This window comes from Eschrichtius robustus, chromosome 10, assembly GCF_028021215.1.
Source record: "Eschrichtius robustus isolate mEscRob2 chromosome 10, mEscRob2.pri, whole genome shotgun sequence".
NCBI lineage: Eukaryota > Metazoa > Chordata > Mammalia > Artiodactyla > Eschrichtiidae > Eschrichtius > Eschrichtius robustus.
Window position 1 is genome coordinate 103,012,339 of NC_090833.1, and position 12,965 is coordinate 103,025,303.

The window sequence follows — 12,965 nt, forward strand, 5'->3', positions numbered from 1 at the left end:
CTCTTCCAGTTTGGGACCAACGGGCATTGGTGCTGATTGGGAAGGGAGGGAGGAGATGACAGGTGAACAGCCCGCCGGCTCAGCACAGCCGGGACCTCAGCCCCACCGACTCCTAACAGAGCTCTATCACCCACACCGAGGACACACGACAGACACACGCGTGCACACGTGGACACACATGCTCTCCCAAGGCCCACCAGGAGCCCCCGGGAAGCAGCCAAGAGGTTGGCACTGGGCCAAGAACAAAATAGGGGCAGAGTCACACCCAGAGTGAGGCAGAAGGCAGACTGCTTCCTAGTACGTTTATTGGAGCCTCTGCTAAGCGTGATACGGATCAGGAATCCCATTCCGCTGCCCAGTCAACCCGACTGCGGCGGGGACACAGGGAGCCAACCTCCTTTTTTTCCCATTATAGACAACATTATTAAAAAAAATAAACTTTACAATAATACATTTTCGCTCATCTGTTAGGGTATTGTTTCGTTAGTTTTGTTCCTTAAAAAAAGGAAAGGAGGGGGAACCACACGATATATGTATACGGATGTGTATATACATATATGTTGAGAAAGGAGCCGTGTTATGTACATACAGTGTGCGTACGTCTCGGAAATGAGGAAAGAGAAGAGCGAGGCAGAGAGAAAAGAATTGGAGAGAGCCGCAGAGACCAGAATGTGGTGCAGGTAGACGGGCCACGGTGGTCTTCTCTGTCCCTCTCGGCGCCAGCCCCTCCCTCCCAAGGGAGACCCACCAAATGGACCCAAGAGAAACCAAGGGAGTGGACAAAAAATCATTTCTCTTTGATTTCAAAACTCCTGCCACCAAGCAGGAAGAATCAGCCTTGAGGTGGTATCCAAGTTTTGCTCCCAACCCCCAACGGGATCTCCCAGGCAGGCTGGGCTCCCAAGCCCCCTGGAACTGCCCAGCCTCCCACTCTGTGCTACAGTGGAGGTCAAGGGGGCTCAGCACCACAACCTCCACAGGTCAGATCCAGCCCTCAGAGAAGGGAGGCGAAATAACCTCCATCCTTGAAGCCACCTGGAGGTGCTGAAGGTACCCAGCTGGACTCCGACGGGGGTGGGGGGGGGGCAGCCTCGCTGCTCTGCTGCCGACGCCCCCTGCCAGCCCCCGGCAGGTCCCCAGAGTGGGGAGCTTGAGAAGAGTGGCAGCCATCCTGCCCCAGCCCATGTCCCTTAGGCAGTGGGGATGTCATCCTGGTCTCTCATGTCAGCAGGGTCCAGAGAGGAAAACACCAGAAGAAAGTGAAGGGCATCTCTAGACCCTTGTGCCCTCGTCAGCACTGGGTTTCCCCTGCCAGGGGACCTCTGGGCCAGCTCTTAGGCTGCCCGCCTGCTTGTCTGTTTGGTTTAGAAAAACTTCTCCAGAGAAGAAACCTGGGAGGAGATAGGTTCAGAGACAAGGTGGGAAAAGACATTTTGTTTTTTTTTTGCAAGGTGTGTGTGTGTCTGTGTGTGTTTCCATTTTGTCAGGCGGGTGTTCTCATCCGTGTAGCTTTCGGAAATCTCCCAACGCGATTCCCAGAGCCTACAAGGCCAGCTTCAGCATCAGGAAGGAGACAGCGGTCAAGGCAGCCGATGGTCTGGCTCTGCGGGGGCCTGAGTTAGGTTTGACCACCCTTTTACTCCCTGGGATGATATTGGTCGTGAGCTGTGGCCAGGCAGAAGCGGTAACAGAAGCAGAGAGAAGGACAAACGAGTCAGTAGGGCTGGAATCAGGCAAAAAAAAAAAAAAAAAAAAAGGACTCTGGAAGTGGAGCACTAAGGCCCCTGCCCTCCTGGTCACCCAGGGGACCCTCTTTCGCAGAGCCAGGCTTCCATGGAGCTGGGCTGTGCCTCAGCTGACTACTCGGGGAACAAGGCAGCAGCCCCCAGGGAAATGCGCTGCTCTCCCTGCCTGGCTGATGCAGACCAGCGAGGACGGGGATGGTATAAAGATCTAAAGGAAGAAAGTCCCGGGGTCCACAGGACCTGCTTCTGGAGAGGAGAGGGGAGGGGAGGCGAGGGGGGAAGAGAGAAGCTCCGTTCTCCGGGTTCCTAAATTTGTTGGAATCCCCCCCTCCACGGAGCCTCCACTGCACACCCCTGTCTGAACTCTCTCTCCTTCTGCAGACTCGTACACTAACTTTACTTCTCCTCTAAGTTATATATACGCTATACATATACATAGTCACAGATCTACCCCTGTGCTGGGGCTCCCTCAAGGAAGGGCCCATGTCCTGTGCCATCTCTCCACCTCCTCAATGTCACAGAACCAGCACAGAGCAGGCTGCTGGGAACACTTGTCTTAAAGAGTCAGGCAGGCTTGCCAGGACCTCTGCTCAGAGCAGCCTCTTGCGCCTCACCCAAGAGACAAGTAAGGGCCCTGGCTGCAACATCTACACCCACCCAGCCTCACCCCCAACAGAGTGAGCACCTACCCAGGTCCAGGTGGGCCAGAAGCTCAGCTAGCCCAGTCCATGCAATGGAATCTGGGAGCTTCAAGTCCAAGGCTCTCCTGGAAAACAACCCCCTCTGGCCCAGCCCCCGGCACCCACCCCCACTCAGGCCCTCACTCACCTCTGTGAAGCACATGCTTAACTCTTTGGAGTTATTGGCCTTCAGCCCCTGCTCCTGTGGGAGAGAAGGCGCTAGTAAGGATGGATCACCGGGGCTGGGTCTCTGGCCGGCCTTTGTCCCATGACTCAGATGAGACGACACATCCCGTGGCCCTGCCATCCACCACTGACATCACAGTGTACACGCAAAGATCACTGGAAGCACAGAGACCTTTGCCCTTCTCTGACACTCTCAGTGGTTAGGGCTCTTGAAGAAGAGAGTTCTAACTCTGCTCTCCAACCTACAGCCTAATAGAGCAATAAGCCACTCCTGGGTCTGTCTACCATACTCAGAGTTCCTCTTGATGAGGCAGGGACAACGTTTTCTTTCCTTGAGTAACAGCAGCTCAATAAATGTTATACTCAGTCACTGTTTGTTAACCATCATTCATTAACATGTCTGTAAATGAATGAATGAATGAATGAATGAATGCCACAGATGAGAACTAGCATCCCAGTGCCAGCTCCAGAAAAATCATGAGTCCTCATTGGGCTCATGGGCAAGAGAGCTGTGATTGATTAGTGATGTCTGCCACTGGGGCAGGTTAGGCAGACATCTGGCCGTGGCGCCAGGTGTTGGCTGTTCCATCCTAAACAGATGTGTGGCATCTGGGAGCTCTGTGGTCCAGGTGAGGAATGAGGAAGGTAAAGCTGGCTTGGTGATGACTCCAGGGTTTTCCACCCCTGGCACACCACCTGGATGAGGACCAGAGGGTATGTGTGATAAGCAGCCCTTTGTTGTCATCAGCATAATAGTGATCCATGGGAACCAGCTGGGAGATGTGATGTTTCTAAACTGGCCTCAAATGGCTCTGGCCACCAGAAGCAACTGGGAAGCCCAAGAAATTATGCCTAAACCACTGCTCTTGGCCAGAGGTATTAATCATGCCTTGAACATCGCAGGCAATCTACCACCCAGGGCATCTGGTCAGCTAAACAAGGCCCCAGCTGTCACACAAAGCCCCTAGCCAAGAGCAGAGTCACTACCGAAGGTGGAAATGTGATCATGGGGACAATGAGTGCAGCCGAGACAGAATCAGGGACTCAACCAAGGAAGATCCTGTTCAAGACCGCAGCACCAGTGACTCTGGCTGCCAAGATCTAGCCCGGCCTAGCCACCAGCCTGCATCCCTGCAGAAGGGTGTGTGCTCGGAGGCCCTTGCGGACCCAAGGACTGGATTCCACTGCCCAGGACCAAGTGCGGCTCCAGATAGGGCTGTGGGAGGTCACTGCCTGATGGAGCCTGCCCACCCCACCTCAGAGGCTGCGCTGTCACCATTAGCTTACACCTGACTGCCCCCCACCATCCTCACTCGGTCACCTCCCTGAGCAACTCCCAGCCCCAGCTAGGTCCCCACCTATGACATCCTGTAGCCTGTCAGGGTCTGTGCCACGCAGCCCAGCACCTATATTTCCTGGCAGCCTTTCCAGCTCTAACTGTTGCAGGTACAGCAGCTGTGTCTCTGCCCCCTCCAGGGTCCCTGTCTTCTCCCTGGCGCCCCCTCCCACAGTGCTCACTAAACAGGAGCCTGTGTGGAATCACAGGCAGACAGCTGGGGATTCCTGTCCTCACTCCCCCACCTCAACCAAGAAGCTCCATTTTTACTTGTTTTTGTTTTGTTTTGTTTTGTTTTTAACATCTTTATTGGAGTATAATTGCTTTACAATGGTGTGTTAGTTTCTGCTTTATAACAAAGTGAATCAGTTATACATATACATATGTTCCCACATCTCTTCCCTCTTGCATCTCCCTCCCTCCCACCCTCCCTATCCCACCCCTCTAGGTGGTCACAAAGCACTGAGCTGCTCTCCCTGTGCTATGCGGCTGCTTCCCACTAGCTATCTATTTTACATTTGATAGTGTATATATGTCCATGCCACTCTCTCACTTTGTCACAGCTTACCCTTTCCCCTCCCCATATCCTCAAGTCCATTCTCTAGTAGGTCTGTGTCTTTATTCCCATCTTGCCCCTAGGTTCTTCACGACCTTTTTTTTTTTTTTTTTCTTAGATTCCATATATATGTGTTAGCATACGGTTTTTCTTTTTCTCTTTCTGACTTACTTCACTCTGTATGAGGGACTCTAGGTCCATCCACCTCACTACAAATAACTCAATTTTGTTTCTTTTTATGGCTGAGTAATATTCCATTGTATATATTTATGCACCCAACATAGGAGCACCTCAATACATAAGGCAAATACTAACAGCCATAAAAGGGGAAATCAACAGTAACACAATCATAGTAGGGGATTTTAACACCCCACTTTCACCAATGGACAGATCATCCAAAATGAAAATAAATAAGGAAACACGAGCTTTAAATGATACATTAAACAAGATGGACTTAATTGATATTTATAGGACATTCCATCCAAAAACAACAGAATACACATTCTTATCAAGTGCTCATAGAACATTCTCCAGGATAGATCATATCTTGGGTCACAAATCAAGCCTTGGTAAATTTAAGAAAATTGAAATCGTATCAAGTATCTTTTCCGACCACAACGCTATGAGACTAGATATCAATTGCAGGAAAAGATCTGTAAAAAATACAAACACATGGAGGCTAAACAATACACTACTTAATAACCAAGAGATCACTGAAGAAATCAAAGAGGAAATCAAAAAATACCTGGAAACAAATGACAATGGAGACACAACGAAACAAAACCTACAGGATGCAGCAAAAGCAGTTCTAAGAGGGAATTTTATAGCAATACAATCCTACCTTAAGAAACAGGAAACATCTCAAATAAACAACCTAACCTTGCACCTAAAGCAATTAGAGAAAGAAGAACAAAAGAATCCCAAAGTTAGCAGAAGGAAAGAAATCATAAAGATCAGATCAGATCAGAAATAAATGAAAAAGAAATGAAGGAAATGATAGCAAAGATCAATAAAACTAAAAGCTGGTTCTTTGAGATGACTTGTTTTATATGTTGGAGTTATATACAAAATTATTTTTAAAAATAGTCTGTGGCTTAAAAATAAATAAGGTTTGAGAAAATAGCTAAACTAGATGACCTCTTGGCCTGACCTTCTGTGACAGGATGCCAGCTCTCAGGGAACCCAGGGTCCTGGACACAGACCTGGACACAACTTAGCCGGGTCAACCACATAGAGAGGAGCCGTTGGGGGAGGAGGTGAGATCTGAAGGCTCAGCTCTGGAGCCGCCTGGCCTATGGCTGGACTTTGCTCCTCAGAGTGGCTGGGACTTGAAAGTCTCCTCTTAAGAGGGAAGACACAGGAGGGGGTGTTGGCAAATATTAGATAGGCAGCAGGAGGAAGAGGAGAAGGAGGAAAGGGATAGAAGTAAGAGGAAATGAGAGGAAGGATGAAGCAGAGAAAAAAGGGAAAGACAGCACCCAAGGAGACAGGAGTACCAGGTAGGGAAGAGGGGGAGGGGAGGGAGTAGGGGGGGAGGGAGGGAGCAGAGGGGGAGGGGAGGGAGCAGAGGGGGAGGAGAAGGAACAGGAGAGGACCCCTTCATCCCATCCTCTGACCCATATTATCGTGAGATAGGGATGCCACCTCCCAGGACCAGGACCAAAGGAATCCAACCCACTGTGTGGTCTCTGACAGGCCACAGGGACCTGGTGGGGGAAAAGGATGGGGCTGCATGAAGATCAGGACAGGACCCCTCCCCATGCCCCTTTAGCGACCCACCTTGGATCCGTCATCCACAGTACTTGCCCAAGCCCTTCTGAACCAATGGCATTTCCATCTGGCAGGTTCCAGGGCTGACCTGCCACACACTGAACACGTGCTGAGTGGCCAGGTGACACATTGGGCTTCCTCTCACTGTCCTCAAGTACTTCCTTCAAGTGCTACAACATCCAGCTTATAGATTTTTGTCCTCAGAGACCCATCCCAGCCTTTCCTTTTCAGACTGCAGGGTCCTAATCCTTGGTGCCCATCCCCGTGGAACAGCCCCTTGATCCAAGGAAGGACCCCAGAGGCCAGAGCCCAGGGTTCCAGTCTTGGTTCAGCCACTGACCCCCGGCAAATCCCTTCATCTACTGGCACCTCAGTTTCCTCATCTGTAAAATAGCGATAGTCAAGCGAACCTCACTGACGCACCGTGAGATACATGAGACCATGCATATGGCGCAGCAAAGCTCTGGACAAGTATAAATGCCCCTGAATCCCCAAGCATGATGCAGAGCGAAGCAGAGTTTGGATCCAGTAAACTCCCAGGACTGGGGCTGCAGGGTGAGACCCAGGTCAGCTGGTAGCCTGGGGCTATCCTAGCTCTACCCTGACAGCTCAGCAAGCAAAGCCAGGGAGAAGTCTTGGCCCCAGTGGACCCCTCCACCTGACTTCTAGAAAACACAGAACAGACAGTGAAGGGGTGAAGGCTGCAGTAATCTCCCCCAACAGCAAGCCCAAGACCTCTCCCCCAGTCCTGGGCACACAGAACAGTGTGGGTGTTTGCCAGTCAGCCAACCTTTTCTGAAAGTGGCAGATGGGGGAAGTGCATAGAGAAAGAGGTTCCACTACCTAACGCCCAAGCCTTAGGCTCAAATTCACCGCCTCCTTCACCATTAACTTCCCTCCACCATTCCCCACAGGGGGTTCCAAAGATGAATGAGTCACAGCCCTGCTCACACCCAGATGAGAGAAATAAACACCCACAAGGTCACCTCTGCCCTAGTTCAGCAAATGGGAGGGGGAAGAAGCTCTATCTTCCCCAAGCCCCCCACGGTGCAGCTGTCCTCTGAGGTCACACTGCTCCCAAGACCACCCTTGATGCCTATCTCACCCGATTACCTTGGTGGCAGGAAGGGAGGACGGCAGCAAAGACAAGGTTCATCCTTCTAGAAATTTCTCCCAGAAGGGCCCTTTGCTCAGGAAGTTAGAAGGAAATTATCGTCTTCCTCCTCTTCCTTGCCACCTCTGTCCACACTCCCGAAACTGGGTCTGGCATGTGCAGGTGCCAGGGACCAAGTCCAGTGTTGTCTCTATGGGAAAACCCCTGGCTGGAGCTGGCAGGCCCTCTCCTGTGTCCCCTGCTTCTGTTCCCAGCCCCATCCCCAAATCTGTGCCCTTGGCGACCTCCGACCTCTGTCCTGCACACGACCACCCCCAGTAACACACCTCGCCCTCCTCCACTCCCCACCATACCCTAGTACAACCCCTCTTTTCTCACCTCTGATGACCATCGACTATCACTGACTATTGCAAAAATCTCCTGACAGGTCCCCCAGTCACTCTTCCTTGACAACCAATCTCCACCTGCTGTCAGATTATCTTCCCAAATCACACTTCTCATCACGACATCCCTGCTCAAAAGCCTTCAGCGGCCTCTCCACACTCGCCAGTTCAACCTGAAAATTAGGTTTGACTTCCCACCCCCTCCTTCCCATATCAGAACCCTGCATTCTCCCAAACGCATGGCCTGTGCTCCTCTAGGTCGGGGGGGAGGCAAACATTTTCTGCAAAGGGCCAGAGAGTAACAATTTTAGGCTCTGCCGGCCATAGCGTCTGTCCCAACTTAACTCTGCCTGCAGCACCTGGACAATACATAACAATAGGGTGTGGCTGTGTTCCAACAAAACTCAATTTATTCAAACAGGCAGCAGGCCAGATTCAGCCGGCAGGACCTGCCCCCTCCTCAGCTGCTCTGGGCTGCCCTGACGCCCTGTCTCTGCTCCCTCCCCACCCACTCCTCCCAATTCCACATCTCTGCATCTCCGTGCCCTCAATTCTCCCTGTTCCTCCAGGCCCAGCAGCAGGGTTCACCTGGTCCATGAGTCCTGTGCTTCCACTGCCAACCCAAAGCCACCTCCCCCCTCCACATCCATAACGCCTTATCCATCCCCCTGGCGCACCCATCACCTCCTGCCCCGTAATTCTCTGAGCGTGCACCCTTTCCCTCCTGCTGGTATGAGGACCAAGGTACCAGCCTCATATGCTGGTCAGCCTCAGTGCCTGGAACAGAGTGACATGCGGTAAGAATTTACGTTGAACAAAGGAGTGAATGCACTGACGGATGAATAAATGAATGACTACAAGGGAGAGCCAGAGGGAGGGAAGAAAAGAAGGAATGCATCAGCCTCTCACAGCTTTGAAACGAGCCGAATTTGTAAATCAGAAATGTATGCCTAATAGGCATATGGATACACTGACCAGCCTCTGGGTCCCACGCTCTGACAGCTACCGGCTTGCGTGCTGAGTAAGAGACCCATCCAGGGAACAGGCAGGAGGAGGAGGAGACGGAGGTGGCTGCTGGCTGCTGAGCCTGTGGCCGGCATGTGGTGAGGAGGGTTCACGGCAAGCCCTCCAAACTCATTTTTAATTCCCCCAGATGTGATGGGCACTAGCAAGGGTGAGAGCAGAAATTAGCTGGTGGAGACAAGGAAAGCAAAGGAGACTGCGTTACTTGGGCCCCGCAGCACTGCAGAAGGTGATATGACAGGGTCCCGCGAACTGGCCCAGAGCCACCCACCGGGAACACCAAGGACACTGGAAACAAACCCAGTCCAGGGAAAGTGGGAACCCACTGCCAGTCTGCCCCACCCACGCTGCACTGCCCTGGTCCAGGCCCCATCTTATGACAAGAGAGCTTTCTATCCAATCCTCCTGCATCTTCACCTTCTTTACCTACTTCTTTACCTTCATAACTCACGGCACACAGAGGGCATCAATGAGAGGGAGGAAAGCTGAATCGAGTTGCCTGTGAGCAACAAAACAGACCGTTTTCTAGAACAGAGAGCAGGAAGTTCCCATAAATCCAATGATCGGGAACTCTAGGCTCTTTCTCTTGACCTGTGTGGAGCACCCACTCGACGCCAGGCACTAAGCACTCGGTTATAAGGGCTACCAAGGGGGTGACGCGGCCCCTGCCCTCCAGGGATGCTTGTCTGGTGCGGGGAGCAGAACACGTCGTGATGGGGGCTGAAGGGAGGCAAAGTGGGAGCCCTAAGCAAGGAGACGGCAGTTCTGCCAGAGCAGAGTCAGGAGACCACCCGAGAGGTGACATCCAAGTAGGATTCAAAGGCAGAGAGCTGGAAGAGAAGGGAAGGAGACGCCCTTCGCTCAGAGGAACTGGCGAGGACAAGGGCCAGCATCTTGCTCAGCCTGGCCCTCAGGCCTACACCAGGGGTGCCTGATGGGCTTCAGAAACAAAGGACCTTGGATGAGGGTACAAGATTGATGGCCTCCTGTAGATTCCTCACTTTAGGGACCACTGGGAAGGAGGGAGGGAATTCACACAAGGGGTGTGCGTGTGTGTGTGTGTCTGTGTGTGTCTGTGTGTGTAGCACGGACAGAGGGAGACACTGTTCTGCAGATTCTGCCACACTTTCTCCAAGTTCCAGAGAGCCCCAGGCTGGCAGGGCCACCCGGAGAGGGAACCACAGCTAGGAGAGGAAGCATATGAGAGCCAGACTCCAGAGAGCATCAAGGACCACAGACACAGGGCCAACTCAGGGTCTGCCCAGCTCCCGGCTCCTCTCTGGTACCTAAGACACCCACATTTCTGCTCAGCAGCCCCTCGATGGAGACAAGAGTCCCTCCAATTCCAGACTCCGCCCCACTGTGGGAAAGTCCTTTGGGGGAGCGGATGTGGAGGAAGAGGCAGCACAGTGCAGCCAGAAGAAAACTGTCCAGGAGCCGGGGGCCGGGGGTGCTGTGGACAAGTCACCGTCCTCACTGGCCTTCCATCCTCTGGGATTTGGGAAGGAGCTCTCAGAGAGCCCATTGATGCTAACATCCAATCGCTCACGTGGGGTCCCCACCTGGCTACCATCTCTGGGTCAGTGAAGGAGGTTCCTAAGGCTTCTCCCAGGGTCCACGTGTGGATAAGAAGGAGCACAGAGGTAAGTGATCGTGCCTCTCTCTCCAGGGGTGTCTGGGGTGTGCGGCCTTCCTCTCCCTCCCTCCCTCACTCGCTCAGCTCCCTGTCTCTGCCCTCACTCGGAGACTCCCTTCTGTGGTCATTCCCAAGGGCCCCACAAGGGCCACCACAGAGCCCTTCCAAGCTAGCAGAGCTGAGGGAGGGGGCACAGGCTGGGGAGGGACAGACCACCCACACCAGCCTCCAGCCAAGCTGAGGGCAGGGACGCAGGCTTATTCCCTCAGCACGCCCAGCACCTGGCACAGAGTAGTAGGTGCTCATTTAAAAGACCACAATTAGAAAAAATAAAAAAATAAAAAATAAAAAAATAAAAGACCACAATTAGGACTTCCCTGGTGGCGCAGTGGTTAAGAATCCGCCTGCCAATGCAGGGGACACAGGTTCGAGCCCTGGTCCGGGAAGATCCCACATGCCACAGAGCAACTAAGCCTGTGCGCCACGAATACTGAAGCCCACGCATGCTCCGCAACAAGAGAAGCCACGGCAATGAGAAGCCCGCGCACCGCAAGGAAGAGTAGCCCCCGCTCACCGCAACTAGAGAAAACCCGCGCGCAGCAACAAAGACCCAACACAGCCAAAAATAAAATTAAAATAAATAAAGAAATTTTTAAAAATGAAAGAATAAAAAATAAAAGACCGTAATTAAAACAGAATCAGAGGCCCTTCCCTTTCAGTTTCTGTGAGAAAGAACGGGGGTATGAGGGTCTGCTTCTCTTCCATTCCTCCTGGGAGGTCCACCCCTGCTGTCCCACCCAGAGTGACTTAGTCAACAGACCCGAGTGGACGGACCCTGGGGCCAGGCCTGGGGGAGCCCCCTGCCACACAGCCCTCCAGGATTCAAAACACCTATCATGTATGTAAGGTTCCTCACATACGTCATCTCTCATACAGATCGTGTGTTAACCCCACTGGAATCAAACCAAGTGTAAGACAAGCCCCCAGATGGTGAGTCTGCAGAAAACCAGGCTGGGGCTGAAAGAAACCAGGTGATGGTTTAGCAAACCACTGGAGGGAAACAGCGGCGGGGAAAAAGGGAGTCAGAGTCATCAGGCACTGAGGGGGCTGCGGTGGGCATGAGACCAGGGCTTTGAACTTCTCCACGCCCACAGTGACTCTGTGGGAGTCTTAGGAAGGGTCCACAGCCCCTGCTGAGTGGGCATCTCCCCGGTGGGCCAGCCCCAAGGGGCTGGGGAGGAAGGTTGGCAGCGCCCAGAGGGACCACACCAGAGCCTGGTCACCTGACAGGTGGCACAGCCCTGACCTGCCGAGCTGCCCGCCACTCTAGCATGAAATTGAGCTGGCAACCGTGTGTGGAGCGGACCCCGAGCCCCGCCAGCAGCCGCTGAAGCATGTTCAGTGTAATTAGGAGCCACCCAAGGGTGACATGGGCACCTCAGCCCAAATCAGGAGGGGCAGCCTAATGGAGGGGAGCGGGTCATGGAGGGGCCCACGCTGGGCCTGACCTGAAGGCACTTGGAGGTCAGCTGTTACAGCACAGGGTGCCCACCGGGAAGGGAAGTGGGAGTGGGCTTCCCAACCAGGATGGGCACCAGCAAGGGGTGCCCGGGGTGACCGGGACACCTCTGCCAGGCCCCATCCCTGCTCAGGTCTCACACCAGCATTCTGAAAGCCCACTGCTCTTCATCTCTGGCTGTACTGAGGTTATATTGACCATCAAAAATTGTATCTATTTGGGAATTCCCTGGCGGTCCAGTGGTTAGGACTCTGCGCTTCCACTGCAGTTGCCCGGTTCGATCCCTGGTTGGGGAATTAAGATCCCTCAAGCCGAGCGGCACAGCCAAAAAATATATATATATATATATATTTAAGGTGCACAATCCAATATACATAAATATTGTAAAATACTCACCACGAGTCAATCAACACATCCATCACTTCACACTTCTACCATCTTCTTTTTTTGCTTTTTTTTTTTTTTGCACTGAGAACACTTAAGGTCTACACAGATTTCAAGTACACAGTACAACACTGTCAACTGCAGTCACATCACTGTAACCAGTTCTCCAGGACTTACTCATCTTGCAAGACTGAAACTTCGTAGTGAGTGCCCACTGGTGATCCCACGAGCCCGCCCCACTCAGACTGGCATCTTCATTGCCACACACAGCCGGGCCTGTTCCCCCGGCCCCCAAACCTATGCTCACGTTGTGCCCCCACTGGCTGGACTCCAGACCCCACCCCTCCTTGGCAATTCCAGCCCCAATTCCTGCCTGAAACATCCCCTTATCCCCACCACCACACCCTCACTGTTTCCCCCCTCCTCTGTTTTCCCTGATATTCTGCACAAGGTCTTCTTTTAAACTCTTTGTTCTAGAGTATGAGTGTGTATATGAGTATATATGAGTGTGTGTGAGAGAGAGTGTGTATGAGTGTGTGTGTGGGGGGGGTGCGTCCTGATTAGAACCAACATCCTAAGCAAAGAATCTACTGTAGCAAATGGTGTGACAGCACGAGGATAGCTCAGCAGAGA

At 52.7% G+C, this 12,965-nt stretch overlaps 1 protein-coding gene across 1 annotated transcript in view; it reads right to left on the bottom strand.

The window, feature by feature from the left end:
- Nucleotides 1–1,542: 1,542 nt before the first annotated feature.
- Nucleotides 1,543–12,965, bottom strand: part of GFRA2 (GDNF family receptor alpha 2) — a 96,162-nt gene continuing 84,739 nt past the window's right edge. The window contains exons 8-9 of the mRNA XM_068552686.1: nt 2,574–2,627; nt 1,543–1,665 (exon numbers count right to left, since the gene is read on the bottom strand). Of these exons, the coding sequence (XP_068408787.1) occupies nt 1,543–1,665; nt 2,574–2,627 (177 nt within the window). The remainder of the gene's footprint in view (nt 1,666–2,573; nt 2,628–12,965) is intronic.